Genomic DNA, 23272 nt, shown 5'->3' on the forward strand with positions numbered 1-23272 from the left:
TTATTTTTAAGTTTCGTCATATATACTTTAAATGTAATATTTGTAAAAAGCATAAACCTCTTTACAAAAATAGTCAATTTTGGTACCTGTCCATACTATTTGGAACCCATCCAGCTCTCTATTTTGTAAAAAAGCTCATAGTAGATTCTATTTATATTCATGTATACATACACACAAATGCACACAAGATTTGATTTTAAATGTTTTCTATTAAAATCCTTTGAGACAAATCTCATTATTTTTAAATTAGCAGCTCTACCTTCATTTTATGACAACTGTCTAGACATAAAAACAATAGGTTTTCTAAGTATACAAAGTATGCTTAACTGTTAGTTTTTTTATTATTTCAATAAATGGATACAAAAAGTAATTGCTACTATGTAAGAATTTACTTTTAAGTTTTTCTTTCTGGTCTTCCATATAAGAGTGCCAGTGATGAAATACAGATTTTTGAAGTCTGAAATTGTAACATGTCATTGCTCTGTTCATTTTTTCAGCCAGGACGACATTTTCATTTGTACGAGCTATGTCTCTCCAAGTGCTGCAGGCAGAAGATATTTTTTTAAAAATAATATTTTGATATTAGGGCAATATATCAGTAAATAAATTAAGGGGAAAAAAGAATGATATCTCTTTTATGACCTCAAAAGCCACAGCATAGAAACAAACTTCTACAACTTGGGTATGACCTGAAGAATTCCTAAGAGTTACAGAGAAAAATGGAGATTATATGAGTCATATTTCTTTTTGGATAAAATAAAGAAATCATGGGATAAAATCATGTTGTCATAATTCCAATTTACCAAAAGAACCACCTAATGACGTCTTTTTAAAAAGGAATCTAAATTCCACAACATATTTGGCTCCAAGGGTTTCAGATAAGTGGACTGTGAAACTAACTATATTTTAATTTTAAAGTTTTATTTTTTAAGAAAAGATAGTTATACCTTAAAGAAGTAAAATACATATTTTAACTAAGTAAAAGCTGATTAAATATAAAAGAAATATATAATACAAAATGGTAGAAACATGATTAAACAGATAAAATCAGCACAACTGGCCAAAAGTGAATTTTTCTTTGCATGGAGAATATCAAGAATAAAAACTCAAAGAGGAAGAAATTGTTTGTAAAAATCACATTCTTACCAAAAATGAGTCTTTACTAAATGTCCAGTATAAAAGCTACAGGCTTTTATCATCAATTCCGGAGCCATCTAAAGTAAATAAATAATTGAAATAACAAATATTAGAAATAAATGGAATGCATAGACTACCTCTGCAAGATACTCAAGAAAAAGAGAGCAATGGATGCCAAGAGGGAAGGGAATTGGGCAGTTGGAGACAGGAATGGGCTGAAAGAACTATATACCATTTATGTTTTGGAATTTTGTGTATTTTTTTTAACTTAAAATAACAGCTTAATATATTTTCCCATTATATCTCACTTAGTTTGAAGCATTTTGCATTAAGCATCATGGCATTGTTATGATAAGCTATATTTATAATAGTATAGAATTGCAGTTCTGCTGTTCACTATTAAAACAGAATGATTTTCTGAATCATTCTGAATCAAACAGAATGATTTTTTCAAGGATATAAACTGAGATTCTCTTTTCAACATAGAGGAATTCCTCATTTACCAAGCAGGAATAGGAAAACCACATAAATTAAAAGTCTAAACTGTGGAATATGCTTAAAGAGATGCAAATTTGTCACTTACAACTATTCACAATAACATGTGGCAACACCTAACTGAAATCATCTACACCTTCTGTGCATTCTTTAATAAATAAAGATATTATTATATTAACATATTTATTATATGCACATGGCTACTGTTGTTAATGGTGTTTTCCTCTTATTTTATTGCCACTTTGCTTACTATATAGATATACAAACATATAGTCACATCTATTTGGTGCATAGGTAAGTTTGGTTCAAATCTATACCAACAGCCAGGAATTCTGAATTCTACTTTTCTAAGGCAAATGTTTTCTCCTTTGCACATTGGTATAAATACTTTGTTAAATTAACAGATATGGCATACACATGTTCATCACAGATTTATTTTAGGCATACAAGAAAGGCCCAAAGGACCCCTGCCATGTGAAAATCCTCACTTTTGATGGAGATTAAATGCAAATTATGCCTACAGTGAGGGAAAACATAAAAGATTCAAGTCATTTTTCACTAAATTCAGATTTTTATAGAAGAAAGGAATCCAGATGAATAAAGAAGGAGTACTGAGGATATTACAGCAGGCAGGATAAAAACCAAGAAGGGGATGAGGTGGCACGGGCAGACAAATTTCATTAACATTACAATTTTTCAGTACTGTTGTAGGTCCCTAAATTTCATAAGCTTGATTCTTTTTAGATGATATTACCTGAAAAGTCCTAAATAAATAACTACAGTAAATGATGTCATAAAAATATGAGTATATTATATGACCAAATGAATGTAGTTCAAAACATTATAGTAATAATGACTTTGAAAAGAATTATTAAAATTCAGCAAGTACCATTTGAACTCAAGTTTTCTTTTCTGATGATCAACTCTTTAAAACAGCATAGAAGTATTTTCTTTTCTATTACTGAAAGAAGTAATTTAAATCCTCATTAATTCATGATTTATAATACACCAGAATTTTTGTTGTTCTAATATTCATTTTTTAAGAGTTTCTCTTCATAAATTTTTATTTTAACTTTACATTTATTGTTCTCCCAGCTTGGAAGGGAGGGAGGGAGGGAATGAGGGAGGGAGGGAGAGAGGGAGGGAGGGAGAGAGGGAGGGGAAAGGAAGGAAGGAGAGAAAGAAACAATTAAAATCACGATTTTTCCTTATTATTACTATTGGTATACTCTTGTTTTCTTCACAGGGAAAAGCAAGTTTAAGAGAGCATCTCCAAGGGACTAATATGCAAGAGGACTCCAGCCCAGTAATGCCCCATTCCCCACTTGGGGGTGGGCATGTGTTAACTTCACTGCAGCTCCAAGGAATCTCTGGCCAATCCAGCCACTGGGCACATTTGGACCACTTAGTCACATGGCTTCACTTCCTCCATTTATGTTTCCACCACCTACACTCCAGCCAATGGCTTCCCACCCTTCATAGTCGCTGCATAATGTTTAACTGCTTCTGATTGAAAAATATTCTTCCTCTCACCTTTTAATTCCAGCTGGCAGTGTTTTGCACAGAGTAGGAGCTCAACAAATATATATGTATTGATCCATCAACAGAATTAGAAAACTGCTTAGATGCAAGCCAATTCTCTGCCATCTGACTACCACAAATGGAGGGCAAAGGATTCTGGTAACAACTTTGTGGGCAAGTCAGTGGATAAACAGCAAGTTAGTGCTGGCTACACATGGCCTCAGAGTACCCTCACATAACACTCACACCACTAGTGCTGCCGTCCCCAGACACCTGCAGTTATAAACAAAGTGAGGGAGGAATGGACAGTGCATCACAATACGATTTCTGAGAGTCCAGGTACACTGTAAGGTTAATTTCTAGGCTGGAAATAAAAGAAAAAATTCTACCATAAGAGATGATTTTTAAAGTTAAAGAGTGGGAATGTGTAAATAAATAATGAATTAGTTACGAAAGATTTTTTCATAGTATTAAGTTAGGGTTTAACACTACTTTTTTAGGCCAGTGGCCTACAAGAAGCCAGTTGGAATCACCTGCAAAACTTGTAAACTACCCAGGCTCACTTCCCAAGATTCCTTAGCTCTCTACTCTTACCCTGTCTAGGAATTACTGCTGTGATTAGTCACTATTATGACTGAGAGTATGTCTTATTCCTCACGTACACTTGGGACAGAAGAGTGTTAAGGCCCAAATTTTAAGCTGAGCTCCAGCAGCATACAATAGCACACACACTAGTTTCAAGGAAACATATTTTTATAGATTAGGAGAGAAAAAGAAGTGAAATATAAAACTGATTTCTTTTTGAAAAGATATATGTAGCAAGATTACAACCCAGTCCTAAAAAAAAATAGCTTATAAAAAAATTTCATTCCTCTGCCAGGGTTGGAGGAAAATAAGATTTAAAATTTCAAACTTACAGAGAAATAAAATAAACACCTAATACCCACAGTCCATGTTTAACATTGTCAACATTCTGCCATACTTGCTTTTTCTATTTTAAAGTATACAAATTAAGACATCATGACATTTCATCCCCCAAATCTTATAATATCCATCTTTTAAAAAATGAGTACATTTTCTTTGCAACCACAATTCCATTGTCCTGCCTTAGACACTTAATAGTAATTGCTTAATATCATTGTACCCATGCCATAGCCAACTCTCTGGAATTGGCCTCCAAATGTCTTATACGGTTTGTTCAAACTAGAATCTAGACAAGGACCATATATTTGCATTGCACACTCAGTTGATGTGAGGATTTCAATAGCTACAGGAAAAAAGCTTTAGTTTTTCCTTCTCATTTTCTATATTTTCAACATTTAATGAGTATGAGGTGTGGAGGTGGGATAACATTGGCCTAAATCTAATGGATTCTGTTACCTGGGCCTGTCTAATATTACATTCTAGAAGTCAGCCAGGCATGGTGGCTCACACTTGCAATCCCAAAACTTCGGATGGCTGAGGTGGGAGGATCCCTCGAGCTCAGGACTTAAACAGTAGCCTGGGCAACATAGTGAGACTTTGTCTCTACTAAAAATAAAAAATTAGCTGGGTGTGGTAGCATGCACCCGTAGTACCAGCAACTTGGGAGGTTGAGGTGGGAGAATCACTGGAGCTCATATAGAGGCTGCAGTGAGCAAGCTATGATTGTGCCACTGCACTCCAGCCTGGGCAACATGGTGAGACCCTCTGTCACTCTCTGCTGTCTCTCTCTCTCTCTCTCTGTCTCTGTCTCTCTCTCCATCCCCCTCATACACACACACACACACACACAGAGTTCTAAAAGTCAATTTAAATATTTTTGTTTTGACAGACAAGATACTAAGAAAGGTTTTTTAGTTTTTTGTTTTTGTTTTTTTCTTTTTTCTTTTCCTATCCTCTGAAAGAAAGACAAGAGTGGGGATAGGGGTGGGGAGCCACATGGCATCTGTCTCTGCCACCTGAATCAGGGGTCTGAGTCTTAGGGAAGAAAGAACTGCAGGCAGAATCCAAAAGAACTGCTCCTATGAGGCACGCAGCACTATTTATGCAATACAAAGTGAAGGAAAGGCATTGTGTCCGGAATTGGTGGGTTCTTGGTCTCACTGACATCAAGAATGAAGCCGCGGATCCTCGCGGTGAGTGTTACTGTTCTTAAAGGTGGCGTGTCTGGAGTTTGTTCCTTCTGATGTTTGGATGTGTTCGGAGTTTCTTCCTTCTGGTTAGTTCGTGGTCTCGCTGGCTCAAGAATGAAGCTGCGGACCTTCACGGTGAGTGTTACACCTCTTAAGGCAGGGCGTCTGGAGTTGTTCGTCCCTCCCGGTGGGTTCGTGGTCTCGTTGGCTTCAGGAGTGAAGCTGCAGACCTTCTTGGTGAGTGTTACAGCTCATAAAGGCAGTGTGGACCCAGAGTGAGCAGCAGCAAGAGTTATTGCAAAGAATGAAAGAACAAAGCTTCCACAGTGTGGAAGGGGACCCCAGCCGGTTGCCACTGCTGGGTCAGGCAGCCTGCTTTTATTCTCTTATCTGGCCCCACCCACATCCTGCTGATTGGTAGAGCTGAGTGGTCTGTTTTGACAGGGCGCTGATTGGTGCGTTTACAATCCCTGAGCTAGACACAAAGGTTCTCCACATCCCCACCAGATTAGCTAGATAGAGAGTGTGGACACAAAGGTTCTCCAAGTCCCCACCAGAGTAGGTAGATACAGAGTGTCAACCGGTGCATTCACAAACCCTGAGCTAGACACAGGGTGCTGATTGGTGTGTTTACAAACCTGGAGCTACAGACAGAGTGCTGATTGGTGTATTTACAATCCCTTAGCTAGACATAAAGGTTCTCCAAGTTCCCACTAGACTCAGGAGCCCAGCTGGCTTCACCCAGTGCATCTCGCACTGGGCTGCAGGTGGAGCTGCCTGCCAGTCTGGCACCATGTGCCCACACTCTTCAGCCACTGGGTGGTCGATGGGACTGGGCACCGTGGAGCAGGGGGTGGCGCTCGTTGGGGAGGCTCGGGTGGCACAAGAGCCCACAGACGGTGGTGGGGAGGCTCAGGCATGGTGGGCTGCAGGTCCCCAGCCCTGCCCCCGCAGGAAGGCAGCTAAGGCACCGCGAGAAATTGAGCACAGCAGCTGCTGGCCCAGGTGCTAAGCCCCTCACTGCTCAGGGCCGGTGGAGATGGCAGTGCCGGCCAGCTGGCCTCTCCCAGTGCAGGGTCCGCCGAGCCCACGCCCATCCGGAACTCACACTGGCCCGCAAGCACCGTGCGCAGCCCCGGTTCCTGCCAGCACCTTTCCCGCCACACCTCTTGGCAAGCTAAGGGAGCCGGCTCCGGCCTTGGCCAGCCCGGAAAGGGGCTCCCACAGTGCAGCGGCGGGCTAAAGGGCTCCTAAAGTGCCGCCAAAGTAGGAGCCCAGGCAGAGGAGGCACCGAGAGCGAGCGAGGGCTGCGAGGGCTGCCAGCATGCTGTCACCTCTCAGCATGTTCCCCACTACTGTACAGCACACAGAGCACAAGGCCATCAGATTTAATGTGACTTTACATTTTTAAAACTTAAACTAATGTGATACAAAAAATATTACAAAAGTCTTACATTATGCCAATTTTTGAAATACAATCTTTCAAATTAAAATTTTACTGAGAGGTATTTCCTTTCAAAGCTGGTGGGAAAACGAATTAAAAGTTTAAGTATTGCCACAAAGTGGTACTATTTCGGCAGGTAAACAAATGTGGCTTTAGTATTGAAGTATGAGTTTGAGTTATTAGCAGTCTTCAGAAAAATACGGCATCTTGTGAAACGTGTGACCAACCAGTGTGGTCTAAGTAAAGTTGGCAGGCCAAGGGAAAGGAAGAGTATTTGGCACTTAAGGATTTGCAGGTGTACAGCCTGGAACACCAGCTCAGGCAGACATTGGGTATCTTAGGAAGACCAGGGTGGCAGTTCTAGGGTTCCCCTTCGGATGGCCTCACAGGTTCCAGACAGACACTAGGAGGAATTCTTGAATTCACATGGGATAGCTTTGGGATTCCCAAACACAAATGGGTAGAACTTGAAGAGGAAACTGACCTCTTGTGTTATGAAGACAGGAGCTAGAGGCAGTGAAATCTGGGATATTCCTATTAACACTGCTCTACTTATATCCCAGGCTGGTGAGACCTGGGGAAGTGTTGTAGTAAATGAAAAAATAATGAAATACTATTACAAATCATTACTGTTGACTTAACAGATACCAAATTTATGAGGGTAGTAATTGGTCCCATTAATTTTTAATTTTGTAAGATATCCATTTACTATATGTAAAAAAAATGCATTTAAACAACAGCTATAGAAAAAAAGTTTCAGTTCTATAAAATACTTAAAGTACCTAGTAAAGTATTAAGAATCTGGTAAGAACCAAATGTAAAATAAATGTAAATCATTAACTTTATATTATAATTTTTAGCTTTCAGTATATTGTAATATTATTTTTCTTCTGGCAGGCAATTCCCTTTTTTGCTCAGTTAACCTGCAAATCAAAAGATTATATATGAAATTGTCTTAACATAATTCACCATATTATAAAGTACCATGCCTTTCCTTCATTAATGAGCTTCACTTATATCCCACATAGTATCATTCTAGAATAGGGGTCTCCAACCCCCAGGCCACAGACTGGTACAGGTCCATGGCCTGTTAGGAACTGGGCCACACAGTGGGAGGTGAGCAGTGGGCAAGTGAGCATTACCTCCTGAGCTCCACCTCATCATCTGCAGCATTAGATTCTCACAGGAACACAAACCCCACTGTGAACTGTGCATGCAAAGGATCTAGGTTGTGCGTTCCTTATGAGAATCTAACTAATACCTGATGATCTGAGGTACAACAGTTTCATCCTTAAATCACCCCCACCATCCCCACCACAGTCCATGGAAAAAATTTCTTCCACGAAACCGGTCTCTGGTACCAAAAAGGTTGGTGACCACTGTTCTAGAACAATACTAGCAAAACAGAATGGGGATTATAAATATGTGTTGAATGGATATGCCTAATTTAAATCCCTCCCAACTCTGATTTTTTTTTATTTTTCAAAAGCCCTAAAAGTTAATAACAATAGCAAAAAGAAGCCATGTCTTTAATACAGAGAGAATATATCTTTATATATAGCAGCACGGCATGGTATGAAGTGCTGAATTTTTCATGATGAGTCATTTTTCTTATTTCCTGATCTTCTGCAAATTACTGATTTATTTATTTATTTATTTTTGAGACAGAGTCTCAATCTGTCACCCAGGCTGGGGCACGATCTTTGCTCACTGCAATCTCCACTCCCCGGTTCAAGCGATTCTCGTGCCTCAGTCTCCTCAGTAGCTGGGATTACAGGTGTGCACCACCACACCCAGCTAATTTTTGTATTTTTAGTAGAGATGGGGTTTCACCATGTTGCCCAGGCTGCTCTTGAACTCCTGGCCTCAAGTGATCTGCCCACTTCAGCCTCCCAAAGCGTTGGGGTTACAGGCACAAGCCACAGTGCCTGGCCCAAAAGAGTCTTTAATACCTAAAGACTGGTATTAATATCTTTAATATTAAATTAATATTAAATTTAATATTAATTTAATATTAAATATCTTTAATATCTCAGACTGCTGCGCTAGCAGTGAGTAAGGCTTCATGGGTGTGGGACTCACTGAGCCAGGCATGGGAGGGTATCTCCTGGTCTGCAGGTTGCTAAGACTGTGGGAAAAGCTCAGTATTTGGTCAGGAGTGCCCCGTTTTTCCAGGTACAGTCTGTCATGGCTTCCCTTGGCTTGGAAAGGGAAATCCCCTGACCCCTTGCACTTTCTGGATGAGGCGACATCCTACCCTGCTCCAGCTCGCCCTCCGTTAGGTGCACCCACTGTCCAACCAGTCCCAATGTGATGCACCAGATACCTCTGTTGTGCCTGGACAGAAACGCTCACTAACATTTGTACTTTAATGCTTTTTATCAATAAACACATATTTAAATAAATACAATTTTGGAAACTCAGTGTTTCTTAAACATGTTAATGTTTGTTACCAACTTCATTAAGTAAAGTCCCTGAAATAATTTAAACTACAATTTACAAAGTCATTCCTTAGAACACCTAAAATGCCATAAATAGCAGACAGAATATACATAAATATCACATCATTATTATTATATGTTACACTTAAACTTATCCTAAACAACACGAATCTAGTTCCTATCTTCATTATTTCCACACTTTACTATTTTTTACTCCTTCCAGATTACAGTAATGTTTATTTTGATGCCTTATCAGATAACAGTAACATACTCAGTTTCAAAAGAAATAAAATACCTTTGCAGAGCCAACAAGAATACAGGATCAACCAACTGATTATCAACCAACTGATTCTTGTTTGGGGCACAGGCACTGTCTGCCTCTCCCAAATGATTAAAACTCCAGCCCCTAAGGGTCCTAAGATTAAGTTTCCTTTCCATAGTTAAACTTTTTTCATCAGTAAGACTTTTTAAATCCACATCTTTCATTTACATTTTAGGGTTTTTTTACATGGTGCTCCTCTGTGATAGCATTATTTTAAAATATTTTATATCTTATTTTATTATTTTAAAAGACACAGTGGGTCACACCTGTAATCCCAGCACTTTGGGAGGCTGAGGTAGGAAGATCTCTTGAGGCCAGGAGTTTGAGACCAGCTGGGGCAACACAGTGAGACTCTGTCTGTACCAAAGGAAAAAAAAATTAGCCGGGTATGGTAGCTTACACCTAGTAGTCCCAGCTACTCAGGAGGCAGAGGCAGGAGGATTGTTTGAGCTCAGGAATTCAAGGTTACAGTGAACTATGATCATGCCACTGCACTCCAGCAAGAGTGACAGAGTGAGACCCTGTCTGTAAAAGAATATTTTTGGGCATGCTTCCAAGATGGCCGAATAGAAACAGCTCCAGTCTGCAGTCTGCAGCTCCCAGCGAGATCGACGCAGAAGATGGATGATTTCTGCATTTCCAACAGAGGTATCTGGTGCATCTCATTGGGACTGGTTGGACAGTGGGTGCACCTAACGGAGGGCGAGCTGGAGCAGGGTAGGATGTCGCCTCATCCAGAAAGTGCAAGGGGTCAGGGGATTTCCCTTTCCAAGCCAAGGGAAGCCATGACAGACTGTACCTGGAAAAACGGGGCACTCCTGACCAAATACTGAGCTTTTCCCACAGTCTTAGCAACCTGCAGACCAGGAGATACCCTCCCATGCCTGGCTCGGTGAGTCCCACACCCATGGAGCCTTACTCACTGCTAGCGCAGCAGTCTGAGATCGACCTGCGACACTGCAGATTGGCGGGGGGAGGGGCATCTGCCATTGCTGAGGCTTGAGTAGCTCACAGTGTAAACAAAGAGGCCAGGTGGCATAAACTGGGTGGAGCCCACCGCAGCTCAGCAAGGCCTACTGCCCCTATAGATTCCACCTCTGGGGACAAGGCATAGTAGAACAAAAGGCAGCAGACAGCTTCTGCAGACTTAAACGTCCCTGTCTGACAGCTCTGAAGAAAGCAGTGGTTCTCTCAGCACAGTGTTCGAGCTCCGAGAACGGACAGACTGCCTCCTCAAGCAGGTCCCTGACCCCCACGTAGCCTGACTGGGAAACATCTCCCAGTAGGGGTCGACAGACACCTCAAACAGGCAGGTGCCCCTCTGGGACGAAGCTTCCAGAGGAAGGATCAGGCAGCAATATTTGCTGTTCTGCAGCCTCCACTGGTGATACATAGGCAAACAGGGTCTGGAGTGGACCTCCAGCAAATTCCAACAGACCTGCAGCTCAGGGGTCTGACTGTTAAAGGAAAACTAACAAACAGAAAGGAATATTGTCAACATCAATAAAAATGACATCCACACCAAAACCCCATCTGTAGGTCACCAACATCAAAGACCAAAGGTAGATAAAACCACAAAGATGGGGAGAAACCAGAGCAGAAAAGCTGAAAATTCCAAAAAAACACAGGGCCTATTCTGTTCCAAAGGATCGCAGCTCCTCGCCAGCAAGGGAACAAAACTGGACAGAGAATAAGTTTGACAAGTTGACAGAAGTAGGCTTCAGAAGGTGGGTAATAACAAACTTCTCTGAGCTAAAGGAGCATGTTCTAACCCATCGCAAGGAAGCGAAAAACCTTGAAAAAAGATTAGATGAATGGCTAACTAGAATGAATAGCATAGAGAAGACCTTAAATGACCTGATAGAGCTGAAAACCACGGCATGAGAACTTCATGATGCATGCACAAGCTTCAATAGCCGATTCCATCAAGTGGAAGAAAGGATATCGGTGATTGAAGATCAAATTAATGAAATAAAGCAAGAAGACAAGATTAGAGAAAAAAGAGTGAAAAGAAATTAACAAAGCCCCCAAGAAATATGGGACTAGGTGAAAAGACCAAATAAATATACGTTTGATTGGTGTACCAGAAAGTGACAGGAAGAATGCAACCAAGTTAGAAAACACTCTTCAGGATATTGTCCAGGAAAACTTCCCTAACATAGCAAGGCAGGCCAACATTCAAATTCAGGAAATACAGACACCACCACAAAGATACTCCTTGAGAAGAGCAACTCCAAGACACATAATTGTCAGATTCACCAAGGTTGAAATGAGGGAAAAAATGTTAAGCGCAGCCAGACAGAAAGATCGGGTTACCCACAAAGGGAAGCCCATCAGAATAACAGCGGATCTCTTGGCAGAAACCTTACAAGCCAGAAGAGAGTGGGGGCCAATATTCAACATTCTTAAAGAAAAGAATTTTCAACCCAGAATCTCATATCCAGTCAAACTAAGATTCATAAGTGAAGGAGAAATAAAATCCTTTACAGACAAGTAAATGCTGAGAGACTCTGTCACCACCAGGCCTGCATTACAAGAGCTCCTGGTAGAAGCACTAAACATGGAAAGGAACAACAAGTACCAGCCACTGCAAAAACATCCCAAATAGTAAAGACCATTGATGCTATGAAGAAACTGCATCAATTAACAGGCAAAATAACCAGCTAACATCATAATAACAGGATCGAATTCAAACATAACAATATTAACTTTAAATGTAAATGGGCTAAATGCCCCAATTAAAAGACACAAACTGGCAAACTGGATAAAGAGTCAAGATCCATCAGTGTGTTGTATTCAGGAGACCCATCTCATGTGCAAAGATGCACATAGGCTCAAAATAAAGGGATGGAGGAATACTTACCAAGCAAATGGAAAGCAAAAAAAAAGCAGGGGTTGCAATCCTAGTCTCTGATAAAACAGACTTTAAACCAACAGAGATCAAAAAGAGGCAAAGAAAGCCACTACATATTGGTAAAGGGATCAATTCACCAAGAAGAGCTAACTATCCTAAATATATATGCACCCAATATAGGAGCACCCAGATTCATAAAGCAAGTCCTTAGAGACCTACAAATAGACTTATACTCCTACACCATAATAATGGGAGATTTTAACACCCCACTGTCAACATTAGACAGATCAACGAGACAGAAGGTTAACAAGGATATCCAGGACTTGAACTCAGCTCTGGACCAAGTGGACCTAATAGACATCTAAGAACTCCACACCCCAAATCAACAGAATATACACTCTTCTCAGCATCATGTCGCACTTATTCTAAAATTGACCACATAATTGGTGGTAAAACACTCCTCAGCAAATGTAAAAGAACAGAAATCACAAAAAACTGTCTCGCAGACCACAGTGCAATCAAACTAGAACTCAGGATTAATAAACTCACTCAAAACTGCACAACTACATGGAAACTGAACAACCTGCTCCGGAATGACTCCTGGCTAAATAAATAACGAAATTGAGGCAGAAATAAACATGTTCTTTGAAATCAAGGAGAACAAAGACACAATGTACCAGAATCTCTGGGACACATTTAAAGCAGTGTGTAGAGGGAAATTTACAGCACTAAATGCCCACAAGAGAAAGCAGGAAAGATCTAAAATCAACACCCTAACATCACAATTAAAAGAACTAGAGAAGCAAGAACAAACACATTCAAAAGCTAGCAGAAGGCAAGAAATAACTAAGATTAGAGCAGAATTGAAGGAGACAGTCACAAAAAACCCTTCAAAAAATCAATGAATCCAGGAGCTGGTTTTTTGAAAAGACCAACAAAATTGATAGACCGCTAGCAAGACTAATAAGGAAGAAAAGAGAGAAGAATCAAATAGATACAATAAAAAATGATAAAGGGGGTATCACCACCGATCCCACAGAAATACAAACTACCATCAGAGAATACCATAAACACCTCTACGCAAATAAACTAGAAAATCTAGAAGAAATGGATATATTCCTGGACACATACACCCTCCCAAGACTAAACCAGGAAGAAGTTGAATCTCTGAACAGACCAAAAACAGGTTCTGAAACTGAAGCAATAATAGCCTACCAACCAAAAAAAGATCAGGACCAGACAGATTCACAGCCGAATTCTACCAGAAGTACAAACACAAGCTGGTACCATTCCTTCTGAAACTATTTCAATCAATAGAAAAAGAGGAAATCCTCCCTAACTCTTTTTATGAGGCTAGCATCATCCTGATACAAAGCCTGATAGAGAAAAAACAAAAAAAGAGAATTTTAGGCCAATATCCCTGATGAACATCAATGTGAAAATCCTCAATAAAATACTGGAAAACTGAATCCAGCAGCACATCAAAAAGCTTATCCACCACGATCAAGTTGGCTTCATCCCTGGGATGCAAGCCTGGTTCAACATATGCAAATCAATAAACATAATCCATCACATAAACAGAACCAATGACAAAAACCACATGATTATCTGAATAGATGCAGAAAAGGCCTACAATATGCACATTGTAGGATACAACTAATACGGAATGATATTAAGATCTCTAGGAGTCAAGATTCATTAAAAGTGGGTCAACCAGATCATGTGTGCCTCCAGATGTGATGCACTAGGAAAAACACAACACCTCTATGCAATATTATTGTCCACAAAAAAAGTTGGTAGCGGGGAACCTGAATGAAATCAAGCATCTAGATTTAACCACCAGCTTGCAGGAAATACAGGAAACAGAGTAAGTAAAATGACACTAGCAGAAGCATTGAGAACGTGAGACATTTTACAAGACAAATTACCCATTTCCTTCAATAAATAAGTCGCATGCAGAAAAAATAAGACAAGGAGAATTCCTGTCCATTACAACAGATGTTAGATAAATAACAACCAAGTGCAGTATGTAGACTCTGTATGGATTCTGATTTGAACAGAGACACATGTAAAAAGACATTTTGAGACAATCTGGGATACTAAAATATAGAATATGCATCTGAATATAATCAGGACTAGATGACATTCAGGATTATTGTTATTTATTCATAAGACAGTGGCACTGTGTTTCTATTCTCTAAAAATATAATTTCCTATTACAGATGCACACTACAGTATAATTTCTGGGATTTGCTTTCTAATACTCCAGCAAAAATGGAGGAAGAGAGAATAAATTAACAAGATTGGCAAAATGCTGATTATTGTTCAAGTTAGATGATGAGTGATCATTATGGTATTCCTTCTACTTTTGTGTTATATTAAAGTGTTTCCATAATAAAAAGATTTTTAAAATTTTATATATGCTTTCTCTTGTAGTTAGAAGGCCCATCTGGAGATTGCATTTCCTAAGAAATGAGAACCAAGTCTGTGAAGTTCATTTCCTCCTTACAATGGTTGATTCTTTCATCTTGGAATGCTTGAAACAATGAAACTGTCTTTCCTTCTACTGTTATGAGAGCAGTTCCTACTTTTTCTTTACTATTTGGCTTACTCACAGTTTCCTGTATTCACTTGTCTTTAAGTAGAGACGTATTTATCCTTTATAAATAGGCACTGATAAAAGAAAAACTTCAGCCGAATTAAATGTAAAGGAATTTAATTGAGCAATGAATAATTCATGAATTGGGTAGCCCCCAGAATCATAGCAGATTCAGAGAGACTCCAGCGCAGCCATGTGGTGGAAGAAGATTAATAGACACAAAAAGGGAAATGACGTGCAGAAATCGGAAGTGAGGTACAGAACAGCTGGACTGGTTACAGACTGGTGTTTGCCTTATTTGAACACAGTTTGAACACTCAGCAGTGTATGAATGGTTGAAGTATGGCTGCTGGGATTGGCCAAGACTCAGCTATTGATACAGGTGCATACTCCTAGTTAGGTTTTCAATCTTGTCTATCTATTAAGCTAGGTTGCAGTTCATCCACAAAGACTCAAATATAGAAGCAGGGAATCCTTCTCAGGCCACATTTAGTTCACTTTAACAACTCCCCCCTGTTGGTCATTTTCTCAATTTTCAGAGATTGACCAAAACTTTAATTATCAATGTCACTATCACCATTGTAAAAGTACTTATTTGGTCTTGAAACACACTGGGAAACAGTAGAACATTGAGTTTTGCAAAGGTAAAAACAAGTATGAGTAGAGGGACCCTTCATGGTTACCTCTTTATACTGGAATGTCCTATTTACAGGAGAAAAACAAAACCTGGTCTGTTCTAGGATCTATGTGTTTCCGTAAAGTCTTAGTGTGATTATGTCACATTTAGCATAAGTGACCCCATTTCAGTTTGGTTTGGCCTGTTGGGGCCTAGTGAATGAGCTCAGTCCAAAACAATGACCTCCCACAACTTTGTTTAAAAAAGATTCCCCGTTTTTGGTCAGGTTCTCACTTAGGTGAAAGTGTGACCAAAACTTAGGGCCTTAATGCCACTCTCAGTTACCATCATTGTGGGTTTCCAGTCTCACCACGTCATTCATAGGTTATAGTGTCCTCATGGTCGCACATTTCTTTCAGCTCTTGTCTTTCCATTTGAAGAGAGACCATTTGACATTCTAGAGGTGGCTGCATGCAAGATTTAAAACCTTCAAGAGAATACAGTGCACCAGGGAGACTATTAATTATGACTCTCAGGAGGAGAATACCAAGAGTTTAGAGCCTGCTCCTTACCCAGGGTACCCATAAACCAAACCACCTAAAATTAAATAGATTACAGAATGAGCTGGATAAAGAATCTACTTGCTTTAAGTGGTCTTTTCATTAATCATCTACAACCGAATTTGTATAATCTACATTTGATGTATTTCTCCATAGGCCACAAGTGTCAGAAGCTGCACAGGTACTTTTCTGTTTAGCCAATTATATTATTTAGCATAACTTTCACAAGAGAATTTAAAGTCTGTTGTGTAACAACAGGCTTTACATTATAATCTGCTATACAGCCTATCATGAGGGATACATTTCTAATTATTGCCTCTTTTATTCTAAACCATGGAAAAAGGACCTAACAAATGATGTCCTTCTAGAAGAATGAAGGCCTCCTGGCAATGTTCTATTTAACCAATGATGTGGGTTAAGAGGAGATTTTTTTGTTTGTTTTTGTTTGTTTTTTTTTTTTACAAACTATATCGACATCTTTATTATATACTTATTATACGTCCAGATGTCATTCATTCATCCATGCATGAATGCATGCAATATGCATTCTTATAAACTCATTTTCATATAATCATATGCCAACGGCTGTAGAGCACACCTTTACTACAAAAGAAATTGAAGACCAAGATTTCTTACAGAAATAAAGCCAAGTTACTTTCTCACAAACTTTTCGATAAAGTTCGTTAAATACTATCAGTATCAGGCTAAATTAGCAACTTGAATGGGGGTACATCAGAAGCCTTAATCAGGCCATGTATCTTGTGGGCAAATAGAATATTATTATTATGGAACTTCAACTTTAGGAAATTATAGTATGACCTTTCTTTTGTGTTTAACTTATTCTTTAAAGGCTACATGATGAATAACAAATATTGCCAATTATCTATCAAAGTCCTTTAAGATTCTATTACATTTTTGAATAAAATCTATTTTGATAAATTAGATAGAAAATTATGCTTTAGGGCATATTTTTATTATACCATAACATTTATAGAAACCATCATTCTCAGCAAACTATCGCAAGGACAAAAAACCAAACACCACATGCTCTCACCCACAGGTGGGAACTGAACAACGAGAACACCTGGACAGAGGAAGGGGAACATCACACACCGGGGCCTGTGGTGGGGTGGGGGGAGGAGGGAGGGACAGCACCAGGAGATATACCCAATGTAAATGACCAGCCAATGGGTGCAGCACACCATGATGGCACATGTATACATATGCAACAAACCTGCACATTGTGCACATGTATCCCAGAACCCAAAGTATGACAAAAAAATTTTAAATTTCTCAGAAATATTCCAAATACTTATTGAGCATGTACTTTGAACAGACATTGTTCTAGGTGCTGGTAATGCATAAATGAGTGTAGTAAGCAATGGGCCTGAAAGTGTTCAGGCAGCATCAATCTTTGTTAGAAGTGTATGAAATTTATTTAAACATGGACTTAACTTTTGGACTAATCAAAGGTACCAGAACATTTACTGAGCAGTTTAGACTCTGAGGAAAAAATACAAATATTTCAGAGCTGCAGATAATGATATCTTATATTCTGAAACCTCAAATAAACCATTAGATTACAATGCTTCTTGAATATACTTACCAATTAAATTTTTTGAGGCAAAAAATAACGAAAGTGTTCGTCCCTGTTATTAAAACTGAACAGGTCTGTGTCTTCCAAAGATGCTATGGCTTTAATCATTTTAACTCTGAAGATAACGTTTGCTTTCCCACTAAATCAAACCTACATAATGGAGCACAGAATTCTGTCCTGATGAAATGGGCCTCCATTGAGTAAAGTGCTTCTGTTGTTTATGTTCATCTTTTAAAATAGATTTGGACTACTATTTTGTCTTAGAAACATATGCAGGGCTATCCCTAGAAAGCATTTTGAAGTGAGCAAAAATTTTTTTTTTATAATTTTTTTATTACTATTATACTTTAGGTTTTAGGGTACATGTGCACAATGTGCAGGCTTCCCACATATGTATCCATGCACCATGTTGTTTTGCTGTACCCATTAACTCGTCACCTAGCACTAGGCACATCTCCCAATGCCGTCCCTCCCCCCTCCCCCCACCCCACAACAGTCCCCGGAGTGTGATGTTCCCCTTCCTGTGTCCATGAGTTCTCACTGTTCAATTCCCACCTACGAGTGAGAACATGCGGTGCCTGGTCCCTTGTCCCTGCGACAGTTTACTGAGAACGATGCCTTCCAGTTTCATCCACATCCCTACAAAGGACATGAACTCATCATTTTTTATGGCTGCATAGTATTCCATGGTGTATATGTGCCACATTTTCTTAATCCAGTCTATCGTTGTTGGACATTTGGGTTGGTTCCAACTCTTTGCTATTGTGAATAGTGCTGCAATAAACATATGTGTGCATGTGTCTTTATAGCAGCATTATTTATAGTCCTGTGGGTATATATCCAGTAATGGGACGGCTGGGTCAAATGGTATTTCTAGTTCTAGATCCCTGAGGAATCGCCACACTGACTTCCACAATGGTTGAACTAGTTTATAGTCCCACCAACAGTGTAAAAGTATTCTTATTTCTCCACATCCTCTCCAGCACCTGTAGTTTCCTGACTTTTTAATGATGGCCATTCTAACTGGTGTGAGATGGGATCTCACTGTGGTTTTGATTTGCATTTCTCTGATGGCCAGTGATGATGAGCATTTTTTCACGTGTTTTTTGGCTGTATAAATGTCTTCTTTTGAGAAGCGTCTGTTCATATCCTTCACCCACTTTTTGAAGGGGTTGTTTGCTTTTTCTTGTAAATTTGTTTGAGTTCATTGTAGATTCTGGATATTAGCCCTTTGTCAGATGAGTAGGTTGCAAAAATTTTCTCCCATTCTGTAGGTTGCCTGTTCACTCTGATGGTAGTTTCTTTTGCTGTGCAGAGGCTCTTTAGTTTAATTAGATCCCATTTGTCAATTTTGGCTTTTGTTGCCATTGCTTTTGGTGTTTTAGACATGAAGTCCTTGCCCATACCTATGTCCTGAATGGTACTGCCTAGGTTTTCTTGTAGGATTTTAATGGTTTTAGGTCTAACATTTAAGTCTTTAATCCATCTTGAATTAATTTTTGTATAAGGTGTAAGGAAGGGATCCAGTTGCAGCTTTCTACATATGGCTAGCCAGTTTTCCCAGCACCATTTATTAAATAGGGAATCCTTTCCCCATTGCTTGTTTTTGTCAGGTTTGTCAAAGATCAGATAGTTGTACATATGCGGCATCATTTCTGAGGACTCTGTTCTGTTCCATTGATGTATGTCTCTGTTGTGGTACCAGTACCATGCTGTTTTGGTTACTGTAGCCTTGTAGTAGAGTTTAAAGTCAGGTAGCGTGATGCCTCCAGCTTTGTTCTTTTGGCTTAGGATTGACTTGGCGATGCGGGCTCTTTTTTGGTTCCATATGAACTTTAAAGTAGTTTTTCCCAATTCTGTGAAGAAAGTCAGTGGTAGCTTGATGGGGATGGCATTGAATCTATAAATTACCTTGGGCAGTATGGCCATTTTCACGATATTGATTCTTCCTATCCATGAGCATGGAATGTTCTTCCATTTGTTTGTATCCTCTTTTATTTCATTGAGCAGTGGTTTGTAGCTCTCCTTCAAGAGGTCCTTCACACCTCTTGCAAGTTGGATTCCTAGGTATTTTATTCTCTTTGAAGCAATTGTGAATGGGAGTTCACTCATGATTTGGCTCTCTGTTTGTCTGTTATTGGTGTACAAGAATGCTTGTGATTTTTGTACATTGATTTTGTATCCTGAGACTTTGCTGAAGTTGCTAATCAGCTTAAGGAGATTTTGGGCTGAGACGATGGGGTTTTCTAGATATACAATCATGTCATCTGCAAACAGGGACAATTTGACTTCCTCTTTTCCTAATTGAATACCCTTTATTTCCTTCTCCTGCCTGATTGCTCTGGCCAGAACTTCCAGCACTATGTTGAATAGGAGTGCTGAGAGAGGGCATCCCTGTCTTGTGCCAGTTTTCAAAGGGAATGCTTCCAGTTTTTGCCCATTCAGTATGATATTGGCTGTGGGTTTGTTGTAGATAGCTCTTATTATTTTGAGATACGTCCCATCAATACCTAATTTATTGAGAGTTTTTAGCATGAAGTGTTGTTGAATTTTGTCAAAGGCCTTTTCTGCATCTATTGAGATAATCATGTGGTTTTTGTCTTTGGTTCTGTTTATATGCTGGATTACATTTATTGATTTGCATATGTTGAACCAGCCTTGCATCCCAGGGATGAAGCCCACTTGATCATGGTGGATAAGCTTTTTGATGTGCTGCTGGATTCGGTTTGCCAGTATTTTATTGAGGATTTTTGTATCAATGTTCATCAAGGATATTGGTCTGAAATTCTCTTTTTTGGTTATGTCTCTGCCAGGTTTTGGTATCAGGACGATGTTGGCCTCATAAAATGTGTTAGGGAGGATTCCCTCTTTTTCTATCGATTGGAATAGTTTCAGAAGGAATGGTATCATTTCCTCCTTGTACCTCTGGTAGAATTTGGCTGTGAATTCATCAGGTCCTGGACTCTTTTTGGTTGGTAAGCTATTGATTATTGCCACAATTTCAGAACCTGTTATCGGTCTATTCAGAGATTCAGCTTCTTCCTGGTTTAGTCTTGGGAGGGTGTATTTGTCGAGGAATTTATCCATTTCTTCTAGATTTTCTAGTTTATTTGCGTAGAGGTGTTTGTAGTATTCTCTGATGGTAGATTGTATTTCTGTGGGATCGGTGGTGGTATCCCCTTTTTCATTTTTTATTGTATCTATTTGATTCTTCTCTCTTTTCTCCTTTATTAGTCTTGCTAGCGGTCTATCAATTTTGTTGATCTTTTCAAAAAACCAGCTCCTGGATTCATTAATTTTTTGAAGGGTTTTTTGTGTCTCTATTTTCTTCAGTTCTGCTCTGATTTTAGTTATTTCTAGCCTTCTGCTAGCTTTTGAATGTGTTTGCTCTTGCTTTTCTAGTTCTTTTAATTGTGATGTTAGGGTGTCAATTTTGGATCTTTCCTGCTTTCTCTTGTGGGCATTTAGTGCTATAAATTTCCCTCTACACACTGCTTTGAATGTGTCCCAGAGATTCTGGTATGTGGTGTCTTTGTTCTCGTTGGTTTCAAAGAACATCTTTATTTCTGCCTTCATTTCATTATGTACCCAATAGTCGTTCAGGAGCAGGTTGTTCAGTTTCCATGTAGTTGAGCGGTTTTGAGTGAGTTTCTTAATCCTGAGTTCTAGTTTGATTGCACTGTGGTTTGAGAGACAGTTTGTTATAATTTCTGTTCTTTTACATTTGCTGAGGAGAGCTTTACTTTCAACTATGTGGTCAATTTTGGAATAGGTGTGGTGTGGTGCTGAAAAAAATGTATATTCTGTTGACTTGGGGTGGAGAGTTCTGTAGATGTCTACTAGGTCCACTTTGTGCAGAGCTGAGTTCAATTCCTGGATATCCTTGTTAACTTTCTGTCTCGTTGATCTGTCTAATTCTGACAGTGGGGTGTTAAAATCTCCCATTATTATTGTGTGGGAGTCTAAGTCCCTTTGTAGGTCACTCAGGACTTGCTTTATGAATCTGGGTGCTCCTGTGTTGGGTGCATATATATTTAGGATAGTTAGCTCTTCTTGTTGAATTGATCCCTTTACCATTATGTAATGGCCTTCTTTGTCTCTTTTGATCTTTGTTGGTTTAAAGTCTATTTTATCAGAGACTAGGATTGCAACCCCTGCCTTTTTTTGTTTTCCATTTGCTTGATAGATCTTCCTCCATCCCTTTATTTTGAGTCTATGTGTGTCTCTGCAGGTGAGATGTGTTTCCTGAATACAGCACACTGATGGGTCCTGACTCCTTATCCAGTTTGCCAGTCTGTGTCTTTTAATTGGAGCATTTAGCCCATTTACATTTAAAGTTAATATTGTTATGTGTGAATCTGATCCTGTCATTATGACGTTTGTTGGTTATTTTGCTCGTTAGTTGATGCAGTTTCTTCCTAGCTTCGATGGTCTTTACAATTTGGCATGTTTTTGCAGGGGCTGGTACCGGTTGTTCCTTTCCATGTTTAGTGCTTCCTTCAGGAGCTCTTTTAGGGCAGGCCTGGTGGTGACAAAATCACTCAGCGTTTGCTTGTCTGTAAAGGATTTTATTTCTCCTTCACTTATGAAGCTTAGTTTGGCTGGATATGAAATTCTGGGTTGAAAATTATTTTCTTTAAGAATGTTGAATATTGGCCCCCACTCTCTTCTGGCTTGTAGAGTTTCTGCCAAGAGATCAGCTGTTAGTCTGATGGGCTTCCCTTTGTGGGTAACCCGACCTTTCTCTCTGGCTGCCCTTAACATTTTTTCCTTCATTTCAACTTTGGTGAATCTGACAATTATGTGTCTTGGAGTTGCTCTTCTCAAGGAGTATCTTTGTGGTGGTGTCTGTATTTCCTGAATCTGAATGTTGGCCTGCCTTGCTAGATTGGGGAAGTTCTCCTGGATAATATCTTGCAGAGTGTTTTCCAACTTGGTTCCATTTTCCCCGTCATTTTCAGGTACACCAATCAGACGTACGTTTGGTCTTTTCACATAGTCCCAAATTTCTTGGAGGCTTTGTTCATTTCTTTTTATTCTTTTTTCTCTAAACTTCCCTTCTCGCTTCATTTCATTCATTTCATCTTCCATCAGCGATACCCTTTCTTCCAGTTGATCGCATCTGCTACTGAGGCTTCTGCAATCTTCGCGTAGTTCTCGAAACTTGGCTTTCAGCTCCATCAGCTCCTTTAAGCCCTTCTCTCCATTGGTTATTCTAGTTATCCATTCGTCTAATTTTTTTTCAAAGTTTTTAACTTCTTTGCTATTGTTTTGAATTTCCTCCCATAGCTTGGAGTAGTTTGATCGTCTGAAGCCTTCTTCTCTCAACTCATCAAAGTCCTCCTCCGTCCAGCTTTGTTCCGTTGCTGGTGAGGAACTGCGTTCCTTTGGAAGAGGAGAGGTGCTCTGCTTTTTAGAGTTTCCAGTTTTTCTGCTCTGTTTTTTCCCCATCTTTGTGGTTTTATCTACTTTTGGTCTTTGATGATGGTGATGTACAGATGGGTTTTTGGTGTGGATGTCCTTTCTGTTTGTTAGTTTTCCTTCTACCAGACAGGACCCTCAGCTGCAGGTC

General features: G+C 39.4%; 1 protein-coding gene across 13 annotated transcripts in view; it reads right to left on the reverse strand.

Moving 5' to 3' along the window:
- The window catches only part of FBXL13 (F-box and leucine rich repeat protein 13), a 304098-nt gene that overhangs the window by 244749 nt on the left and 36077 nt on the right, over positions 1-23272 (reverse strand). For 7 of the 13 annotated variants that reach the window (XR_008658536.2, XR_008658541.2, XR_010121389.1 and 4 more), the window contains 2 exons: positions 1147-1214; positions 393-541 (listed from right to left, as the gene is read on the reverse strand). The exons of 1 other annotated variant lie outside the window; for it this stretch is intronic. Coding sequence is in view for 1 of the 12 variants with exons in the window: in XM_055283477.2 (XP_055139452.1) it covers positions 393-541; positions 1147-1214 (217 nt within the window). In the remaining 11 variants the exon portion in view is untranslated. Of the gene's footprint in view, positions 1-392; positions 542-1146; positions 1215-15913; positions 16031-23272 lie in introns of all 13 variants that reach the window. 5 more of the 13 variants (XR_008658540.2, XR_008658539.2, XR_010121391.1 and 2 more) reach the window with 2 other exon arrangements.

Source organism: Symphalangus syndactylus, chromosome 6 (assembly GCF_028878055.3).
Source record: "Symphalangus syndactylus isolate Jambi chromosome 6, NHGRI_mSymSyn1-v2.1_pri, whole genome shotgun sequence".
NCBI lineage: Eukaryota > Metazoa > Chordata > Mammalia > Primates > Hylobatidae > Symphalangus > Symphalangus syndactylus.